The following is a 22,877-nucleotide window of genomic DNA, read 5'->3' as shown; positions in this document are numbered from 1 at the left end:
GGCGTACAATCTAAAACGACAACATTACATGATTAAAATATCTCTTACATAATAGTATTATAAAGAAACAAAACTCTGGGTATGGAAATGAAGTGGCAAGCCCAGTTCTAACGATGGTCGTTTGTGAACAAAAGCATTGAGAGCTAGCCTTTCGTGTGTGCAGGAGATGGGACTAGGGTTCGAATCCTGGCTCAGTCATGGAAACCCCATGTGTGTGAGAGAGAGAGAGAGAGACCTTGGGCAAGTCACACTCTCTCAGCCTCAGAGAGGGGAGGGGGAAAGCAAAAGCAGTAGCAAACCCCCTCTAAAAAGAACGCTTACAAAAAATAATAATAATAAATAACAACATGACTGGGTCACCACAAGTCGCAAATGACTTGAAGGCACACAACAGCAACAACCTCTGCATCCACCCCAATTGGGCAGCATCTTGCAGCCACTTCCTGGCCCAAGCACTGAGTGCAAAAGGGAAAGCCTACGTGGAACGCTGAAGCAGCCAACGTTCCACACCCAGTTGTCCGGGGCTTTTTCTGCTGCACGCCGATTGGCTCAGGCGGGAAGGGGAAGGGCGGCGAGAGCCAATAAGCGGTGCGCGCGCGCGCTCTCGAGTCTCTGATCCCGGAAGAGTGGTCGCGCGCGCGCTGGAGGTTCTTAGTTTGCAGCAGCAGCCCCATCCTCCCTGCAGAGCTCCAAGGTGGGGGCGGAGGTAGGTGGTTTGCAGGCTCCGGGTGAGGAAGGCGTGCTCTGCTTGCTTGCTTCTCAGGAGGATGCAGTGACACCCCCAAATCCACCAGACAGGGCTATCTTTATGGGGCCACCCAAAATGCACCAAACACATCATGCACCAAATACATCAGCATGCATTTGTATTTGCACCAGATTTGTTGCTGTGTGTCTTCAAGGCGTATCTGACTTATGGCCAGCCCTAAGGCAACCCTATCCTGGGGTTGTCTTGGAAAGGTTTGTTCGGGGGGGGGGGGGGGGTGGATGGGTGGTTCTCTTTAATTCCATGAAAGTTGGACGTTGTAGCCACATGGATGCAGTGTCCATGTGGGGGGTTGCCATTGCATTTCCCCTGAGGTTTAGAGAGTGTGACTTGCAAGATTGTAGTCTAGGGTAGGGGTCCCCACTAAACTGTGCCCTTTAAGGGACTTTTGGACTTCAGCTCCCAGAAGCCTCAGCCATGTAGACAATTATTATTATTATATTATTTTATTTTACCTCACCTCCATCACGAGTGAGGCGCTTACAATGCGATAAAAACATATACAGTAACATGAGAAAACATCCATAACCCCCCCTTGGATTATTTTATCAACATCCTGAATAATATAATAATAATAATAATAATGTATTTATATCCCAGCGGGTTACAGTACATTTCAATAAAACACAGAAATATAGAAAATACACAATACAAATAGTATGGGATTCTGGAAGCTGACATCCAAAAACCCTTAAAGGGCACAATTTGTGGACCAATGGTCTAGGCTATGGCCCCATAAGTGCTGGGCAGGGTTGTTGTTGCTGCAGCTGTGTGCTTTCAAGTCGTTTCTGACTTATTGTTGCAGTGTCATGAGGTATTCTTGGGGTATCATGGGGTTTTATTAGCAAGATATATTGGGGGGGGTGGTGGTTGCAATTGCCATCGCCATCCTCTGAGGTGAGAGAGTGTGACTTGGACAAGGTCACCCAGTGGGCTTACAAGGGTTCGAACCCTGGTCTCCAGAGTCCCAGTCCAGTGCTCAAACCACTGCACCACACAGGCTCCTAAACACATTATACAGTCACCCCTCCTTATCCACGGATTTTTTATCCAGGGATTCAAGCATCCACGCCTTGAAAATACCTTTAAAAAGTATAAATTCCAGATAGCAAATCTTGATTTTTCCGTTTTGTATTAGAGACACCATTTTCCTTTTCCATTATATTTAATGAGACTTGAGCATCCATGGATTTTGCTATCTACAAGGGCCCAATGTACCAAATGCATCCAGCAAGCTTTTGAAGCTGCACTGGTTTCTTCATCAGGCAAAAGTGTTTTAAAAAATACAGGAGAGAAAAAAAATTAGAAAATGACTCACAGAATTCAAAATCATAGCCATGTTAGTCTGGAAACTCTGTAGGCAAAGGTGCTGGAAGTTCCCTTTGTATAAAACAACGATGTTAGTCCCAGGCTTGCATTTTGTCAAGGTGTTGGTGTGATGTTTTGTAGAGGGATCTTTTCTATGCAAGCAGGCCCTCTTCCTCCTGGCCATGTTCACAGAACAACACAACATCACCTCCTTGAGAAAAAGCAGGCCTGTGACTAACATCATGATTCTATATATAGGCCTGTTACAGACAGGCCAAAATAAAGCTGCTTCGAGTCACTTTGGAGGTATGGTATTTCAATGATACATGAGTCCTAAGAGTCTGGAAGCTGTACCAAAGCTGCACTCCAGTCCTTAGGACTGGAGCATGGCTTTGGTGCGGCTTTTGGACTCTTAGGACGCATGCATAATTGAAATACCATACCTCCAAAGTGACTCGAAGCAGCTTTATTTTGGCCTGTCTGTAACAGGCCATAGTTTTTCTCCAGTGTCATTTTTTTAACACCGTTGTTTGATGAAGAAGCCAGCAGAGCTTCAAAAACTTGCAACATGCAAATTATATGTTTTTCGGGCTGTGTGTCCATGTTCTAGAAGTGTTTATTCCTGACGTTTTGCCAGCACCTGTGAGTGGCATCTTCAGAGAATGCTGGCGTGGAAGAGAGTGAGGTATATATACTGTTGGTTGAGGGGAAGGGATTTACATGTTAATCTGTGTATTGTTCTGTTGTTGAATGGCAAGGCCTCAGGGTGTCTATTTAATTAATGATCCATTGTCAGCTGGGAAAACCCCTCACCCTGGGTGGTTTTCATCTGCATTTGCTGGGACCTCAGATGAACCTCACAGACTCCTTTGTAGGCAGAGTGCAAAGAGTCCTCAGGGAGTTTTTATATTGTTGAGATATTGCCTGTTTCTCCCACCATCTTCCCTTTTGGAGGTAGCTGCCCCATTGCTGCATTCTATTCGACCTCTAGTAGTTTTAGCTTTGTTTTATTTCTTACAGAAATGGACTTTGAAGCAGTTACAAAGTACTCGAAACTCCATGCCAAACCTCCAGGGCTTTCCCTTCAATATGGGACAGCCGGCTTCCGGACCAAGGCAGAAAACCTCGATCATACCATGTTTCGCATGGGCTTGCTGGCTGTGTTGAGGTCCAAACAGACCAAATCCACCATTGGTGTTATGGTCACAGCCTCTCACAATCCTGAAGTAAGAGAAATTAGTATTTTGTTGAGTGAGAAAAGGGAGGGGATGCAGATGAGGTGTGGCCATGTGGGAACACTATTGCTCCAAAGTAGTGTGTAAAGTTCCTGAAACGCCCCCACTGTGTTGATGAGTCTTTGCAAAGAGGGAGAATATAATTTCTCTAAGCTATTTGAACAGATTTTATATTTAGTGAAGCAAATGCACACAAGTTTAGGTTTCACTGAACACAGTAAACATTTTAGACCAAAGGTTGGTCTCTTTTTGGAGACTTAAAGATTGTGTGGCCATCTTTCAAAGATGCTTTAGCTCTGGATTCTTGCACTGGAAGGGTGTTAAATTCCAACTTTGGATGTATGAGTCTGTCAACTCCCATTGATTTCAGTAGGATTCAAGAGCACCTAATATTTTCATTTGGCATGTTTTTCATTTCCTAAATCAGGAATGGGCAGAATGTAGATCAGGATGTATTGGTTAGACTTCTGAATAATTATAGCAGATCTCCAAGGTTTTCTGACTATCAGGAATTTAATGTTTGTTATTTCAAGTCATTTATGACTTATGGCAACCCTAGGACCGTATCATGGAGTTGTCTTGGGAAGATTTGTTCAGAGGAGGTTTGCCATTGCCTTTCCCTGAGACAGAAGGTATGTGACTTGCCCAAGGTCACCCAGTGGGTTTCATGGCTGAGCTGGGAATCTAACCCTGGTCTCCAGAGTAGTAGTCCAACAATCAAACCACTACGCCATGCTTGCTCAGTGAGCAAGGAAAAAAACAACTTCTGTGCTGTGGCTTACCATTTGCTAATGGCTTATCTTTCAGCCTCAGTTTTCTTCCTCTGCATGCTAAGATTATTAGTTGTCTACGGCGGGTTATAGACCGCCACTTTGAGGCGGTCTGCTGCCGCCGCCGCTTGCTCCGTGCGGGAGCTGTAGCAGCCACACCGCGCGGCTCCTGCGCGGAGCAAAATGGAGCTCCAAAATGGAGCTCCTTCTTGCGGCGCCTCTATGACGTCGCGAGGCGCCGCTGGCGCATTCACGACGTCATAGGCGCCGCGACACATTCGGACGCTATGCGTCCGATACGTAAAGATGGCGCCGGCCGTGTGGAACAGCCGGCGCCATATTGTACGGACAGAGTCCGTATTAGACCCAGGGGCGTCTAGAAGAGATGCCCCCTTTTTAAAATGGGACGTCCCAAGTGCCAGTGTGTAACCGGCCTACGTTTGGCCAGGTATTCATTAGAATCCCTGATCCCTCATAACTCCCATTTAGATCTGTCTGTGTTCATATGGTTCATGGAGAGCAGTATACAATTGATTCTGATCCTTGAGAACCACTGTTTTATATCAGGCTCTGGTTGCTAACTCTTGGTGTTCTAGTTGGGGAAAAAACCCAGCACCTGACATCTGTCCAGCCTTACCCTGGGTATGCTACTTTCTGTATTTCAGCACAATTCTATATACATTTACTCAGAGATATGTCTAGTTGAGTTTATTGGGTTTACTTGCAAGGAAAAATATTCATAAAATTGCTATTTTGAACACACTTCAGGATGGCGAAAAGTATCCTTATTCTTCTTCTTGACATCCAGTTGCATTCAGAATCTGCTGTTCATGAAAGGAAATGTTCTTGCAGTCTACAGAAAACTCCATGGCGGGGGGGGGGAAGTGTTTCCACTTTGTTCTCAAAATTTTCCCTTGAAGCAGCCCACTCCACTAAAAATGTGTAGCATTTTGGGAGTTTTTTTGGAGAGGCTGCTGTGGGGCAGGGAAATCAACTCCCAAACCATATTTTGACACACACACACACCCAGCTTCAGTTATCTTTTGAACCATGCTTTCTGTGGGCTACACTACCTTTCTGTTCTAGCCTTTCCTGTCATATCATTCCTTCCTGCTTTCCTGCCCTGCTTAAATCTTCATGGAGAAAGTTAGGCTTATTACTTAGTGACTACATCCAGACCTCTCATTGTGATATTTTTTCTTGTTCCAAGGAAGACAATGGTGTGAAGCTGATTGATCCTCTGGGTGAAATGTTGGCAGCTGCATGGGAGGAACATGCCACACGCTTGGCCAATGCAGAAGAGGAGGAGTTGCAGCGTGTGCTGACTGACATCTGCCGCAAGGAAGCAGTAGACCTCCTGGGCAACGCATTTGTTGTTATCGGCAGGGACACTAGGTAAAGCAACACAACTGATACACCTCTTGAGAAGCAACAGACAACATCAGAACTTGCAAGAATTACTTTTAACTATAGCTTCCAGATACCTTCCCTGATTTCTGGGAATTGTTCAAAAAAGTATCTGTTCCAGACTCTGGACAACGTTCCCGTTTACTAGTACTTCTTAACGGCACAAGAATTGTTATGGAAGATCTATGTACATCTTCCTACATACTTCCTGTAGAGAATAATTGAGTTGGAAAGTATCTCAAAGGTCTTTAAACCCAACCTGCTGGCTTTGAGCAGAAAGTGCTATACTATAGCACACTTCAAAGGTGGGCATTTAGCTTCTACCTAAAATCTATGAGTGAATTGCACTGTTGGAACAGTTCTTGCACCATAAAATTTCTTCCTGATACGTATTCTGAATCCTTTTTCTTGTAATTTGAATCTCTTGGTAAGATGAACTCATTTGTTTCTTCCTTTAAAGCCACAGAAAATAATTTTTCTCAAAGAGGTGGAGTTTATCACACTGGGAGAAAAGACGGATGCTCCCATTAATATTGCGTGATTTGGCAAAGATTATCACACAACATTGCACGCTGTCACTGTCCTGTGAATAAAAAGAAATTATAGCGCTGCTTTTTATTCACAAAAAAAAGGTCACTATAATTCCTCTTTATTCATGGGATAATTGCAGGATATTTGCGGCGTCGCACAACGTTGTGTGATAATCTATGCCAAATCGCGCAATATTGATGGAGCATCCTGCTATGCTCCCGTCTTTTCCCAGTGTGATAAACCGCTGTGATAGCTCTTCTGAGACTGGCTGTTGCGTTGTCTCTTTGTTATTTCTTCAGAAGGGTGGATAAGCCTGGCTGCTTTTCCTTTTCTGTATAGGTCTTGGTCTAGTTTGTGACTTGGGGATGTGTGATGCACTTTTACTAGAATGCAAGTAAGCTCATCTGGGCCTGGTCAGTATCAAGATGGGAGATGACTTGGGAATTCCTTGCCACTCACTGAGTTCCATGATGGAAAAAAGTCTGTTAAAATATATAGTCCACTCACGTGGACAGCAAGCCCAGGGGGAGAATATGGTGAGCATATGCGAACACCACACACAGGAGCACGCTGCCATTAGAATCAATGGGACTTGAGGCTCCATGTTTTTTCACACATGCGGGGGGTCCGGAACGGAGCAAGGTTGTTTTTTGCTGCTCCAGAGACTAGGACATGGAACAATAGATTCAAACTTCAGGAAAGGAGATTCCATCTGAACTTTAGGAAGAAGTTCTTGACTGTAAGAGCTGTTCAACAGTGGAACACATTCCCTCTGAGTGTGATGGAATCTCCTTCTGTGGAGGTTTTTAAACAGGCTGGATCGCCATCTGTCAGGGGTGCTTTGATTGTGTCTTTCTGCATGGGGGGGGGGTTGGACTGGATGGCCCCTTTGGTCTTCCAACTCTATGATTCTATAAATTGGACACTTCAAGCTTTGATAAGGGAGGTTTTTATTTATGTTGGGTGTGACATGCATGGCTTCTTCAGTTGTTCATAGTAACCCAGTACTTTTCTAGCTCCTTGGCTACTGTGATATTTTCCCCTCTATAGAAGTAGATTTCATTGGGCTTGCTTTATCAGGCTGAGGATTGTGTTCTGTGTGATGTTATCATCTATTGATATTCACTTGTCAACAAGTAATTTAAGTCAACTTGTGTGTGATATTTGTATCATGCTTCCAACATATGTCTCTTTACTTCTGTGTTTGCATCCAGACCTAGCAGCAAGAAGCTTTCACAGTCAGTAACTGATGGTGTGTCTGTCCTTGGAGGTCAATACCATGGTATGCCTTTTCCTCTTTTCATACAATGTTTTCTCTTCCAAACATTGATAAAGTTTCATTCTAGTCTATAGCTATAGTCTAAAGCTCTTGCTTGAAATTAAGTGAGGAGAAACCATAGTTCCATGAAAGAATGCATTCTTTCCAGTGAAAGACTGGGTCAGAGTCTCTAGGATTTCAGGCAAATCATTGTTAATTAGGGATAGGAATCATGCAACCTTCCAGATTTTATTGGACTGTAGCTCCCAGCATCCCTCACCATTAGTTATACTGGATGGGGCTGATAGGATTTCCATCTTACAGCATGTGTCACGCTTCACCATTCTCAGTCCAGTGTAGAAAATGTTAGACTAGATGGACCAATTTTCTCTTTAGGTGTAAGGTAGCATTTTGCTTTGAAAGAAGACTTTTTCCTGTCTTCTTCAGTGCTCCAAAATACGTTTCTGTGGTCAAATAGCATTGTTTCTTAACTGGTGTGATTTCTTTTTTAAAACTAGACTATGGGTTAGTAACAACACCGCAACTACACTACATGGTCTGCTGTCGAAACACTCATGGCAACTATGGGATTGCGACAGTGGAAGGCTACTATGAAAAGCTCTCCAATGCTTTTGTGGAGCTTACAAAACAGGTAAAAGAATTCTTGTTCTTGGACATTCTGATTCACTTTTTTAAGGCTCTTTACTTAGAAGTTTTTAGAGGAGTGCCTCTCCACATGGAAACCTCCCATGAAGAAACAACAGCAATCTTTTTGTGTGCCGACGCTCTGGAAAGGTGGACAAGCTGCAAAGCCTCTATAGTAAAGAAGGCACATGTTAGGGAAGCTACACCATGGACAAGCCTCTATAGTAGAGAAATGAGCAAAATGAGATATATCCTGGAGATGGGATCCAAGTCTAAACATGAAATTCATTCATTTTTCATATACACTTTATTCACATAGCCTGAATGTAATTTTATACACAATGTTTTTAATAATCTTGTGCATGAAAGTATTGACTGAATGATGAAAAAGCAGGATGAAAATCCAATTTATAAATTTTGTTGCTATTGTTGGAACAAAAATATGAGACTAATTATTGTTAGTAACTTAGAATATTTATATCCCAACTTTCTGCCTAATGGTGGGCTCCTGAGGCAACTGACATTGAATGAAAATGAATGGATGACAGTATGACAATCAGGGACCTTTATGATCAGACATAGCTTTAATGATGGAGCTCTGTCATCATAGATACATCTGCTGGTACCACCCCCCAAAACCTCTCTCTTAAGACAGCTGCACCCCAACTGAAGGGTTTCCAAGATGATAAAGAATGGAGAACTGGGGAATGATTCTCCTGGCCATGGGGTGCATTGAGATTGGCATCTGGAGAGACTCGGGGGGGGGGGGGGGGGACCATTGCTGCAGCTGTTTATTTCATTGCACCCCACCACTGAGAGAATACTGCAGTCATCACTTCCCACTGCCCTGATACACTTCATTTTGGAAACCCTTTGGCTGGAGTACTGTCTGGACTTAAGAGGTAGGTTTTTGGGGTCATGTTCAGTCATTAATGAATTTCAAAAGTTGTGAGATTATAAGTCTAGGTTATGATCCCATAAGTACTGGACAGCATTGTTGTTGTTATTGTTGTTGTTGTGTGCCTTCAGATCGTTTCTGATTTATTGTCTCCCATGGGGTCATAATATCATGGGGTATTTTGGTGGTGTCATGGGATATTCTTAGCAACACTCAAACCACTACATCACACTATAAGATTGCTTTAAAACACAATGGTCACTTCTGAAAACTGTTGATGGGATGATGATGGAAAATACATGGTGTTTCCAAGGTAGACATCATTGTTGAACTGCACTGGGATGATTTTGTCTTTAAAAAATTCAGTTTGGTGCAACTCTCTTTTTCATTTTTCTCCATTGAGTGTTCTTTCTTTGTTTGTTTTGGCTGTCCTTCCAAACACATGTATTGCTTGTGAAAAGATGGTAGAACTTTTTAAAAATGCTTTTCAAAGAACCAACTTTTGCTTCACTTTTAAAACAGGCTATGAGCCAAAGAGATGGGCATATATCCTTGAAGGTTGATTGTGCAAATGGCATTGGTGCTCTGAAACTCAAAGAAATGGGACGCTACTTCCCTGCGTGCCTCATGGTGCACATAGACAACGATGGGACCAAAGGGAAACTCAATCATTTGTGTGGAGCTGATTTTGTAAAAGTTCATCAGAAGCCTCCTGTAGGTATGTAGAAAGAAATGGATTATCATTTTTACTTGATTCTTTCAAAATAAAGACAGAAATTAAGTTGTTGTTGTTGTGCCTCCAAGTCATTTTTGGCTTATGGCAAGTTTCTTCAGAGGGTTTGCCATTGCCATCCTCTGAGGCTGAGAGAGTGTGAGTTGCCCAAAGTCATTCAGTGGGTTTTTATGCTCATGTGGGGATTTGAACCCTGGTCTCCAGGGTCATTGCACCATGCTGGCTCTTTGTTCATGGGAAACCAGATATAAAGGGAAACACCATCATACTGTGACATTTTTAATTCAAAAGACCTTTCTTTCTTCCCTCCAATATATTCAGTCTTAGAAGACGAGAATCTCTCTCGACATTAGGGGGCACAGTATTTCTCAGCCTCATTGGATGGCTTCCCAGTTCTTCTAGTAAGATTCAATTTCAATCAATTCCAGTTGGGGATAAAGTCCACCTTTGGCAGATAGGACCTCATTTCCTTCAGTGGTGGAGTCTGTTGCAGCAAAAAAATAAAATAAAATAAAATTCTTGTGACACTTCGAAGATTAAGTTTTATTTGGTGTTTCGTTTCCTGGACCGTAGTAAAACACTTCACTGGATGCCTTGCTTGGCAGATTATTAAACACATACTGGGTGAACTTTTAATCCTTTTGACCTAGTGATTATAATCACCTAGCTACCCAAGCATGTATATTGGCTGTGCAGATGGAGTGGGGGGGGGGGAATTTTCAACTGGAAGTTACTTTGTGTTTGGATTTGCAGGTTTGGGGTGTGTGTTTTTGCTTTTGGGTGGTTTGGTGATTATGGAACCTGTATCTGTGTGTGTGTGTGTGTAATCTTTATTTAATCATCAGTATAAAACCACATACAATGCTACCTAATAAACAAACCTAAGAGCTATTCAATATAATATAAGGAACCTATTTTAAGGGAACCTATTTTAAATTTTCCCGAATTTTGAATTGGGGTGGAGTGGAATCTGGGGTTTATTTGGTGTAGGTCTGGCCAAGCTTTTGGGGATACTTGCAGCCTGCACGATTGTCACTGCTAATGAGTCAATGTGAACATACCTGAACAGTTGGAGCGTCTGATTTAACTCGTGGATCTGGTTGAATAGCTCACAGTCCCTGACTGCTTAGACCAGGTGAAATTTCTTGGTATTACAAAACTTTACAGAAAATGCACTTTTCTGTTTTATTAATTTTCTTTTTTTGACATAAATGTAACTTCCAAGCCACAACTAACTGAAATCTTATTGGTTGCATTGGGTCTACGTTAGATAATATTAACAATAAATTTACAGCCATTTCCTGAGCAGAGGTTTGTACTAGATAATATAGAAGAGAATGAGGAGTCATATTGGAAATAACTAGAGAGAGTAAAAGTAAATTTAAATGGTTCTGTAGAAAACATGACAGATTCATGCTATGTAGTTAATATATGAGAGCCAGTGTCGCTTAGTGGTTTGAGTATTGGACTGCAACTCTGGAGACCAGTGTTTGATTCCCTGCTTGGCCATGGAAAACTATCGGGTGACCTTGGGTGAGTCACACACTCTCAGCCCCAGAAAATCCCACGATAAGTTTGCCTTAGGGTTGTTATAAGTCGGAAATGACTTGAAGGCACAGAACAAGTTAACATATCCTGTTTACTTTTACTCTCTCTAGTTATTTCCAATACGATTCCTCATTCTCTCTATATTATCTAGTACAAATCTCTGCTCGGGAAATGGTTGTAAGGTTATTGTGACCCAATGCAACCAATAAGACTTCAGTTAGTTGTGGCTTGTAAGTTCCATTTATGTCATTTGGTCCACTCTAGATTTGGACTAACATTGGATTTAACCCTGTCTTGAGATACCTCATATTCAAAACACTGGTCACAAACTCACTCCCTATGAAATTAATGTGTGATCTACATGATAAAATGTTTTGAAATATTAGTGGAAAAATTAAAATTGATTATTTGCTTTGCCTGGAAGCTGGCTAAAACGGAAAACTCATTTCTAGCAATATATCATCCTCTATTCAAACTGTAGGTTTGTCTGAAAGGAATGGATAGATTTTTGCCATGGAACAAGTTGTGTTTTCCCACTGCTGTATTTTAGTTTTTGTTTTTGTTTTTTTTAAAGGACTTGAAATGAAGCCTGGTGAGAGATGCTGCTCCTTTGATGGGGATGCTGACCGAATAGTTTACTACTATACTGATGTTGCTGGCCATTTTCACCTTCTGGATGGCGACAAAATAGCAACCCTAATCAGCACTTTCCTTAAAGAACTTCTGGTCAAGGTATTTAAATTCCTTAGGATCAGGAAGTTGCTGTCTTTCACAGTGTGGTTAAACATTGGCTAGAATCCGGGTTGTGTTCGTGCAATGGTCAGTTATGTTAACATACTGCATTTTTACCTATGCTATGTAGTGTCTCAAAGAAGGGAAGGCTGATTTATTGTGATGATCATATGGCAAAGATGGCTGCTGATGTCTCTAAGGCTGACTTTCCAGGGAGAGCCCCCTGGAAAGGCTGGCTTGCAAAATTGCCTGGGCTGCCGTCTTTGCTGCGATTAATAAGTGGTTGACAGGCCGGTAAATCCTTGCTTCACATGCAAAATCAAATAATTATGGTACTTTTCTCCCTGCTGGGCAAGATTACAGTATTTTATTATTTGTTTGTTTGTTTGTTTATTGCATATGGATGGGTTTTTGCACTCTCACTTTAATTTTGAAAAAAAAACTTTATTGTCCAAAAATACATAATTTTTTTTGTACAAAGTAAAAAAGTACCTTGAGTTTTTTGGTGTGGAAACACAAGGCTTTTTGCAACCAGTTATGGCATCTGTACAGTTATGATCAATTTTTAAAAAAACATCAGAAGAGAAAGAAAGCTAAGCAAGCACTAAAACCAAAAAGTTGCTTAAGGACAAATTAATTTAAGTACGGTAGCTGCAAAAAATAATAATCTTTAAGCTTTGTGGAATCAACATGATAATAATAGGGCAAACTGCAGTTGATGGCAATATGTAGCAGAAGGTATGTTCTCACTGACTGCAAATAAAGAAATTTATTACTATTTTCAAATTTCAAGATGTATATTATCTAAAGATGTGAGTGTTTTGAGAGCTTAAGTGCAATGCACTTTCTGTCCCATTGTGAAATGTGGTGCATTTGTAACTGAAACATATAAATTTTGACAGCAGAGCTTTTGAGTGCATGCGGTGGATTGCAGTGTGGGGTATAGACATGTCTGATTGTGAAAATGACATTTCTCTGTTCCTTCAGGCTGGGCAAACACTAACATTTGCAGTAGTACAAACAGCCTACGCCAATGGGAGCTCTACGTGTTATTTGGAAGAAACCATGAAGGTATTAAATTAGCTGTAACATCTTTGTGCAGAAAAGTCAGTTAAAAATAACCCAAACCTTATTGTTAAGCTCTGCTCAAAATTACTAGGATGAGATATACGTACTGTGCAAATGAATCTTTTAGTAAGCAAGCCTTGTAGTCGGGTGTCCTAGCAAATACTCTTTCCCTCCCATAGTAATTCATTTGTTAAAATCATGATGGATTCTGGCCCTCATAGTCAGAACCCTGGACCCCATGGATATTGATGCTCCAGAGTAACCAACCTGTATGCACTGTAATCTCTTTTTGGATGCATTTTACTTTGTGCTACTGTGCTATGGTCACAAGTTTTATGGCCAAGTGTGAGAGAACCAGGTTTGTTGTGAGTGAGACAGCTAGTCTTTTGTCACTGTCCCTTAGGAAAGGTGGAGTCTCAAACATTTAACATCCTGTATAGACCATTCTGGAACCTGCTGTTTTGTAGTACAGTACTATCCCTTATCCACAGGGGCTATGTTCCTAGACTTACTGCAGTTTGTGAAAATTATGGGTGATGGGAAACCCTATATTTTTGGGGAAAGGTAACCGTAAAGTCACGCTGGGGGACCTTCAGATCCCTAGAGAGGTGGTCTATCTAGATATATAGAGGTCATCTAGCATGACTCTATGGACATGGTAAACGAAACTGCAGTTACTGGACCTGTGCATATGGGGGTCATACTTTCTGTGGATAGGTGTTTTGCCAGGTGATACAGAGCAGCTGTCCAATACCATTTGCAAAATCCACAGTATTGAAATGGCTGCTACAAAAACATACATCAAGGCAGAGTTTGGAAAAAGTCCCTTTTTGATGACAACTTCCAGAATTCCACAGCTTGTATCTCATCCCAAAAAGGAACTGTTTCAAGGCTTCAGCTACCAGGGGAGTTTTCTTGCTTGACTATGTCACCAAGAACAATGGAAACTTTTCTGTTGTTTTCTTAGATATCTTTCTAGAATTTTGGATTGTGTCTCTTGGGGCAGCAGTCACACTACTTTAAGTTGTGCATTCTTTGTCCCAGTAAATCCTCCCCGTTAGGGGGGAAAAACCTCCCTATATGGAATAATTACAGTTGATCTTGGTCCTGGGCTCCTTGCTCTCAGTATTGATGCTGGGTTCTGGGGGCAAAATTGTAGACTCCACTCTTAGACTGTGTGTGTGTGGTTTTCCTGTCCTAGGTGCCTGTCCACTGTGCCAAAACAGGAGTGAAACACTTGCATCACAAAGCTCAAGAGTTTGACATTGGAGTTTATTTTGAAGCAAATGGTCATGGCACAGTAAGTGTTTGTTCTAAATATTTTTAACTGTCTCAACAGAAGGATTCTAGGGAGGTATGACAGAGTATGAATAAGGATATACAGATTGAGTCTCCTTTATCCAAAATTTCAATATCTGAAGTACTCAGAAATCCAAAATTGTCTGCCTGGGTGGCTGAGATGGTGATACCTTTCCTTTCTGATGGTTCATTGTAGAGAAATGGTGTTTCATGCACAAAAATATTTAAAATATTGTGCATAACATTACCTTTGGCTATGTTTATAAGGTGTATAAATTACCATATATACGCAACTATAGGTTGACCTCATGTATAAGTCAAGTGCAAATTTAGAGGCCAAAATGATGGATTTTGATATGAGCCATGGACAGGTCAAGTGTAAAACTTGGAGGCCCCATCAGTGTGTGTATGTGAGCAGCAAGAGGGAAGCAGCAATCAGTATGAGACTTCAGTGTTTCAGCCTTCAGTCCTCAGACAGTGAAGTGTGTGAGTGGGAGAGAAACAAATAGCAGTCAAATCAATCGCCAAGGACTATCTGCTTGGCTCAGGATGGAAAGAAACTACATGGGGAAATCTGAAAGAGTTGTTATCACATTACCATCCCAACCTGTAAATAAATCAACCTAGGATTTCGGGGTCAATTTTGGGGCATGGATTTTTAGACGTATAGACATATACGTTATATGAATTACATTATTTAGACTTGGGTCTTATCTCTAAGATATCTATTATGCATATGCATATATTCCAAAATTGAAAAAACTCCAAAATCCAAAACACTTGTACAGCACTGTGTAAATTTACAGCGCTTTATAAATAAAGGTTAATAATAATAATAATAATAATAATAACAACAACAACAACAACAACACCTGGTCTGAAGCATTTCAGATAAGGGAGGCTCAATTTGTTATTATGAAAACTGAGCCTATGATATCACTTTCTGTCTTCCACTTCATGCCCAAACTTGAAGGTCCAAGAATAAAACAAAGAAGATTAAATAAACAATGCTCACGTTGACTTACATCTGGTGTCATGCTGGTGCATGCCCATAAGTCTGGTGGAACTCCCCTTCTTTTCTGTTTGTAGTCCTCAGTACTTCTCAAAACCTGTCTCCTCATGGTTTCTCACATCAACGAAGCTGGTTTGAGGGTGCTGCAGATGAAAAGAAGATGTGGTCACTCCTGCCAGCTTCTACTGGCCAATCTGCTAAATCCTGGCTTTTGTACATTACAGTATTTTTCTCTGCCTCCACCCTGCCAATATGAGCTTTACCAATTATTTCTGCTTTTCTCTCTTGTATTAAGGTGTGTTTTTCTGTATCAGACTTATCAGTTCCTCTGGTCATTCTGTGTCAATGACTTTCAGATAATGACTTTGAGATTTTGACTTAATTTGTTGGCTCATCCAATAAGTCAAATTGTAAGTTGGAGTGAACAGATAAGTGCATTCTGCTGCACTTGGGAATAAGCAAATGTGGCACCTTTAGTAGATGAAAAGAAGTGTCTTTGGGTAAGATCAAGGGAAAAATTTCATAGAAATACAGTGCTGTGTTTTCAGAATCAGGATAGATCTGGGTATTAGATTCTAGGAACAGAGCAGTTTGTAGCCTCCTGCATTACCCTCTGTACTGGCCTGTACAGCCAATGTTGAGGGATGATGAGAATTGTAGTCCAACAGCATCTGGAAGGTTGCATATTTTTCTATTCCTTCACTAATTCTTGCTAGAGATTTCTGTAGTGGCTGAATGGAAAGGAAGCCAAAATATTTGGAGTTCTGATTCAGTGACATTGTTTGATGGCATAGAAAGGCAACTGCACCAGATTTTCAATTCTGCCTCCACCATCTCCGGTGACCTGCACACGCATGATTTTGTGAAACTGGAGGTAACTTGTCACTTCTAGTTTTGCATTTGCTTTTGTCTGCTCAGGACCATTTTTTGTAAGGATTAGGAGGTTGTGGGGGCAGAATGAAGCAAAACTACTGCATTTTCAGAGCCTTGGGCTGTTGGGGGGTGTTTTAGGACAAAAATTACACCATGTGTTCCTTTTAAAGAAAAATTCCCCATTCCTGGGCACTTTGGGGATATCTCAAGGAATCTGGGAGAGTGTAGTAAAGGAGGGTGGGAGCCACAAGGGTCCTGCAGGATGCACTCCCCCCTCCCCCATCGCTAGTTTGGAGATAGGATCTTTTACTTCTCATGAGATATAAATAAAATCTACTGTTTCCCTTGTTTCTGTACCCTGTGTAACTTCATTTCAATTTAATGCCATTACTGGTTGATGGAAGGAGTGGGAAGCATGTGTACCGCCAGATGCTGTTGGACTCCAAGATCCAGCATTCCTCACCAGTGGGTATCCTGGTTAGAGCTGTTGCCCCCCCCCCCCCCCCCTTACTTAATTGTGATGTGGTTCTTTAATGGGTTCAGTTTGGGCATTTCATGTGCTTGTTTGGAGCAGCAGTCCTGAGTTTCTCTAGCAACCTCAGACTTCCTATCTATGAAGCAAGCACCTCCCTTTGGGACAGATGTTACATGATGGTGCTACTATCTCCATTTTGTTCCTTCTGTGCACTGTGTATGTTTATTTTTTTCCTCCAGGTGTTGTTCAGTAAAGCTGCAGAACAAAAGATAAGATATCAGGCAAAAGAGGAGAAAGACAACCGAAAAAGAGAAGCTGCAAAGATGCTTGAAAACACAATTGACTTGATAAATCAGGTAAGAATTGCAGTGTAGAATCAAACATTTAAGGCTTCAGTTAAACAACATCTGGAGGGTTGTACAGTTCCCACCTGTTGGATTAGACAGATGCTCATGGCTAACTTGAGTCCCATTTATTTCATTGTGTCTCCTCCAAGCATGACTAAGGATAGTTTCTGGCAAGTTGTTCTGAACTGAGGAACTGCACCCTCTCCATTGGCCTTTCAAACCTGCTGTCGAGGGTTAGGGTTCTTCCTGGTGCATCATTTCAAGTGGCCCTGAAAGCTGTAGTTGGGTTTTGGGCAGGAGAAAGTCCTCTCATGCTACTACAACATTGGATTTAGATTTGGATCTGGATCTAACATAAAGACGATGGTACTTCTCAGGTAGCTAATGAACTGGAATCACCTGCAGCATGCATGAGGTATAATTGTACTGTTTGCAGCACAGTATGCTGCCTTCCTGGACCTTCCAGCCTTTCTTAGAAGGGTTATTTGAGGCAGTCTGTGTGTGTGTATGTGTTGGCTCTGGCAGACGAATGGGAGACCATCAGGCAGAGAGATGCAAGCAGAATTCCAGTGGCTTGCCCCAATTCAGTTCAGGTTTAATCCAGTCGTAAAGGTTTTGTTGAATGGCCTCTTGATCTTTTGTAAATTGAATGGTAATGGTGGTAGAGATTAACTATTTAGACAGTCTCAAGAGCATGGTTTTAATGACCAGTATTCCCAATTCCCTTTGCTGTTTGCACTTAAGGTTTGACTAGGACATCATAAAGGAAGTATCAGGCAGATTTCTGTATGACCATTTCATACTACGTAACACTGTAACAACATTGCTGTATAGTGGTTTCCAGCCAGACCTCTGGCCCCTGCAAAACTCCACTTACTGGTAAACAATCACTGGTATTAATGGAAGTGCATTCCCTTGATCGAGAAGTGACTCCCTGACATTCCCATACCCTCCCGTGAGCAATCTCTGGCATGACAAGAAGAAGAAAGACCTCTCTCACAATAGGAGGTGGGAATGTCAGGCAGCTGCTTCTCGATCATCAGGGGAATGTACCCCCATCGATCCCAAAGGCTGTTTACCAGTAAATGTGATTTGGGGTCTTTCACAATCCCTACTTAGACCCTAAACTAGAGGCTACGAGACTACGGAGACTGTGAATTTGTAGTGGTTACGAATTCATAAGTGTAGGTTAATATTCGTAACTGCCACCAGGATTCTGGCCATTTTCTGTTTTGTTTTGTTCCTACATTTTGGAGATTTCCTAGGACAGAGTACAGTATGGAGAGTTTTGTGTCAAGTCATGGTGCTGAATGTCTGTTGGCTCTGCCTTTTGACTTCAGTAAAATCTCATTGGTGCCAGTAGCTTCTCTGCCAACTTTCTGTGTTAATTTGTTGTTCACGCCTCCATCAGAAAATTCCGTCCTATTCCTTCAGAGAGAGAAAAGCAGACATTTTCAGGGTTTGCTGTAGAAATTTTAAGGTTCCAAAGTAGAAGAAGACAAAGTCAGTGTTGGGTGAGAGTGTGACAACATTCCATAATGAAAAACTGAGTGACCAAAAGGAGCTACTTTTCAAAACAAATAAATACTTTTTGGTAGGTTTTATTCTTGGAGGTTTTCAGTATGACCAAAATTGGCTCCCCTAATTCAAGGCTTTAGAAGTACAACAAAAGCTGGATTTAATTAGCTGGTGGTTCCTTTATTCTTGGTGAATAAATTGAGGAAAGTGTCAAGGCCATATGGGAAATTAATTATATTGAAAACAAAAATTATCCAAATTGAAACAAGAGACAAGACTGAAGAGATATCCCAACATATTGAGTTATTATTCTAATTCCAGTTATACTGTATTGTGAATTGATGAGCTGAGGGAATAATACTGCACATGCTTAAAAGTGTTTTTATATAGAAATAAGCTCTTGTGTGGAAGAGAAGAATCTGGTGCTCAGCTATGTATGAGTGTGTGAATTTCTCTTGCCAGTTTGTTTTATCAAGATGTACTTGAGAACTTCTCTGAGTTAAATCTTGAAAAGTTTGCATCCTGTTTCTACTTAAGAGAACCTCTCTCACATGACACTTCCAGCTCCTTTGGAGCAAAGAAATGATGAAGAAAGTGGGTTTGGCCTGCAGGCTTACCTCACTCTTGGAATTGGTTTCTGCTGGAAACAAATTGTCAAATATAAATGAAGCAGTGTCATTGCATAGCCTAAACAGCTGCTCCTAGTGAGCTTCTCTCACTAGGCAAAACCTTTGGGCTTCATTGAATTGATGGATGTCATTATTATTATTTTTAAAGACAGCATTTAAATGATGTTTGGTACAATAATAAATTGTATTTTTAAAGGTTGTACGCCACTTTGATTGTGGTAACAAAATGTGGGATGTAAATTGAAGTTTTATTTGTTTTTAAAACATGTCTCTGTTTTCATATTGAGCTGGCTTAGACACTGACCATCTTCATTATTCTTTGATTGGCCGAAAGGTGGATTTAGGGAAATGTTCAGGTTTTGATTTTTGTTCACAAAGCTAGCAAACTATGCCCATGGTTTGTTTGAAACAGGCCATACCCAGAGCATTATACCAAATGGTAGTGTTATTTTGTTTCAGCAAAACATAGCCATGATAATTCATAGCTGGGTGTTCAAATGTAATAGGAAATTGAGGTAAACACAAATGGACATAGCAGCTTCTAAAATCCTTGGTCCCGCTGAAGGAACAGAGCACATGGTGAAGTGTAGAATTGTTCCTTATTCATGCTATGATAAGCCATGATTATCTGGCTGTCTTATTCTTTGTATACACCCAGACTTTTTTCTATGCAAACCAGAAGGGATAGTAGGCCTACAGATTGAACACTTGCAACAATAAAATTTTAAATTCCCAAATTTAGGAATCAATACTATCAGCTGACATGAAATTTGCCTCTGCCAGCTGGGATTTCTTCCCATTTTCTCTTCTCTGTATGTCCTAGACGGTTGGTGATGCCATTTCAGATATGCTGTTGATTGAAGCCATTTTGGTTTTGAAGAACCTCACAGTAGCACAGTGGGATAGCATGTACACGGATCTTCCTAATCGGCAACTCAAAGTTAAGGTAAGTGAGAAGCCCACACCAGATAGAAATGCCACATGTGACCCACTAGTATGGTTGCTCTCCTGTTTGCATGTGGGCATAATGCAGTAATTGAGACATCAAGGCATGTGGTTATCGTCTGTTGCAAAGCGATGGAAGGATGGAATCCATTCTGGAACTTTGGGAGCCTGGATCTTGTCTTCAGTGCATCCTTAAGTTTTCAATTGAAGTATGAACTTCAGTTGGAGCAATTTAAGTATGAACTATTCCACTATGGGGCTTATAATAGAAATTGTGATCTGGAGATCTGGGAGTTTGTGAAAACAGTCCAGAGAATAACACAACATGACCCAGTAGCTGAAGCAATGAACACCAAGAAATTAGGTCTAGGAGCATGACACAGAGGACATAGGACATGGCCATTGATAACAAACAGATAGGGAGGGAAATCTGGCACAAGTGACAACCTAACAGGGTACTCCCCTGGGAGCAAGTCCTATCGGCCTGTTACACACTGCCAAAATAAAGCTGCTTCGAGTCTCTTTGGAGGTATGCTGTTTAAATGATGCATGGGTCCTAAGAGTCCGGAGGTCGCGCCAAAGCCACACTCCATTTCTAAGCACTGGAGGGCAGCTTTGGTGCAGCTTCCGGATTCTTAGGATGCATGTATCATTTAAACAGCATACCTCCAAAGAGATCCGAAGCAGCTTTATTTTGGCAGTCTGTAACAGGCCATCGAATGCTTAATTAGCACTGTATCAGATTGCAGTGTTAGCATTTTACAGAGTGCTGCCCCCAAATTAGGAATAAACATTTTAATCTTTGTTCTTTCTTTTTGAATGCCGTAAAAACAGTGGAATATTTTAAGAGGCAGAGCCTATAGGTTTCGTTAGAGCTTCAACAGGCCATCCTGTGTGGCTTTTATTTGCTTGGACTTATAGGTTGCTGATAGACGAGTCATTGACACGACAGATGCTGAAAGGCGAGCAGTGACACCTCCAGGATTGCAAGAGAAAATCGATGACCTTGTCAACAAGTTTCAGTTGGCTCGAGCCTTCGTTCGCCCGTCTGGAACGGAAGATGTAGTCAGAGTCTATGCTGAAGCAGACACACAGGTCAGAGCCTTACCAGCAATGTACATGGGAAGAATGTTGTTGAGTCCATATTGTACATTATGTTGCAGTCAGCATTTAAGGTGGTTTTATCACCTTCCTACTTCTCACTGAGTTTATACAGGAAAGGTCTCAGTAGTTTAGATAATTTGGCCAGCAGCCTGCATCACACTGTGAACCATAAGGCTTTGGCTGCATATTTTCACTGGACTTCCTCTTGTGTCTCCACTACTCTACTTTAGCATCCTGTTACAGGGAGACACTTCGGTGATCCTCAAATGAAAGAGAGGGAGAAGTGTGCTAAAAAAATTAAATCTCTATATAGTCAGTTTTACCAATCTCCTTTTCTTCTTGACTTTCAGAATATAACTGTGGGTAGACATGATTGCTGAAATTCTGTATCACCTTTTACTTAGTATAACTTTACGTATATTTAGCTAAGTAGAAGGCCTAAGAAACTGTTAGTGAGTTGAGAATATGCATATTGGGACACCAGCAAGAGTGGGTGATGCAAATGGGTGCATTAAGTGCATTAGGCACTTTGCTGGCTCTGCTATGTAGTGACATAACAGCAGCCCTCAACTGCATATAGATGTTACAGAATGGACCAATTCTAATTCTTGCATACCTAAGCCTGCTAACTTAGATGTAATTCCCATACAGGATTGCAGCTGGTATTTAAATACACTTTTGCAGGTAATTTTTCCCCTAATAAATACAGGTTGCAGCTGCATAGTGACTGATATGTGTGGAGGGGGGGGGGGTTAGATAATGCATAATTTCCTTTAGATAATGCATAATGGGGAAAATGGCTCCTTCTGAAGTTGCGCTTGAGGAAACCTTTCCTTATGAGTAATTATTTTGATTTGCTTTATTAGACAGAAGGAATGGCATTAGTGTAAATTATATACTACTCTTATCTACCACTCTTTAAACAGTGACCACCCTTTAACCAATGAAGTAGAACTTACGTTAGAATGAAATATTCACTGTAGGCTTTTGTCTACAGTTTCTGGGTACCAATTGACCACAGCATTCTTTTCACTTTGAAGCCTTTTAGGATTCTTAAGATGTGGCATATTAAACTGCAGGTCTTAAAAACAAGATTATCACTGATTCCAGACTTTTCTTCTCTTCATTTCTAGGAGAATGCAGATAACCTTGCTCATGAAGTCAGCCTGGCTGTCTACCATTTAGCTGGGGGTGTTGGAGAACCACCAAAGGCTGTAACGTCATGATGTGCGCATTGTAAAGTCGAACCTTAAATTGTCCATTGTGGCCTTTTTATTACTTCACATTTCCTATGTTAAATCTTTCCTAGTTGAAACTCTAAGATTAAATTTTGATTAATAAAAATGAAGCTATATTAGAAATAGGTTGCTGCTGTCATTTATGTAACAACATTCAGTTACTGCTACCTTTAACTCTAAATGTCAGATTTAGAGTGTAATGGATAATCATTGGCCTGTTACAGACTGCCAAAATAAAGCTGCTTCGGGTCTCTTTGGAAGTATGCTATATAAATGATGCATGGGTCCTAATAGTCCAGAGGTCGCACCAAAGCCACACTCCATTCCTAAGCACTGGAGTGCAGCTTTGGTGCAGCTTCCGGATTCTTAGGGTGCATGCATAATTTAAACAGCATACCTCCAAAGAGACCCGAAGCAGCTTTATTTTGGCAGTCTGGAACAGGCCATTATCACCTTAAAAGAACTTCCCAACAAGAGCTTAATTTGTCAGAGCAGTCTTCCTCTTCAAGAAAGAATGGTGATTATCAGATGGGGAGAA

General features: G+C 41.3%; 1 protein-coding gene across 3 annotated transcripts; it reads left to right on the top strand.

The window, feature by feature from the left end:
• Positions 1–615: 615 nt before the first annotated feature.
• On the top strand, positions 616–22,462 carry LOC121917497 (phosphoacetylglucosamine mutase-like). Of its 3 annotated transcripts, none has more exons than XM_042443520.1 (13): positions 616–706; positions 3,095–3,300; positions 5,290–5,474; positions 7,232–7,299; positions 7,794–7,927; positions 9,341–9,536; positions 11,674–11,831; positions 12,819–12,902; positions 14,101–14,199; positions 16,798–16,914; positions 19,876–19,998; positions 20,919–21,092; positions 22,235–22,462. In XM_042443520.1, the coding sequence occupies exons 2-13, from the start codon at positions 3,097–3,099 to the stop codon at positions 22,325–22,327; spliced, it is 1,635 nt and encodes a 544-aa protein (XP_042299454.1). In that variant the 5' UTR covers positions 616–706; positions 3,095–3,096; the 3' UTR covers positions 22,328–22,462. The 3 variants fall into 3 exon arrangements, with proteins under 3 accessions (XP_042299454.1, XP_042299455.1, XP_042299453.1); XM_042443519.1 differs by lacking the exon at positions 616–706 and adding an exon at positions 796–960; XM_042443521.1 differs by lacking the exon at positions 3,095–3,300 and having other exon boundaries at positions 617–706.
• The last annotated feature ends 415 nt before the right edge of the window (positions 22,463–22,877 follow it).

Source organism: Sceloporus undulatus, unplaced genomic scaffold (assembly GCF_019175285.1).
Source record: "Sceloporus undulatus isolate JIND9_A2432 ecotype Alabama unplaced genomic scaffold, SceUnd_v1.1 scaffold_20, whole genome shotgun sequence".
NCBI lineage: Eukaryota > Metazoa > Chordata > Lepidosauria > Squamata > Phrynosomatidae > Sceloporus > Sceloporus undulatus.
Note: the sequence above shows the minus strand (reverse complement) of the source record. Positions and strands in the feature narration are given on the sequence as shown.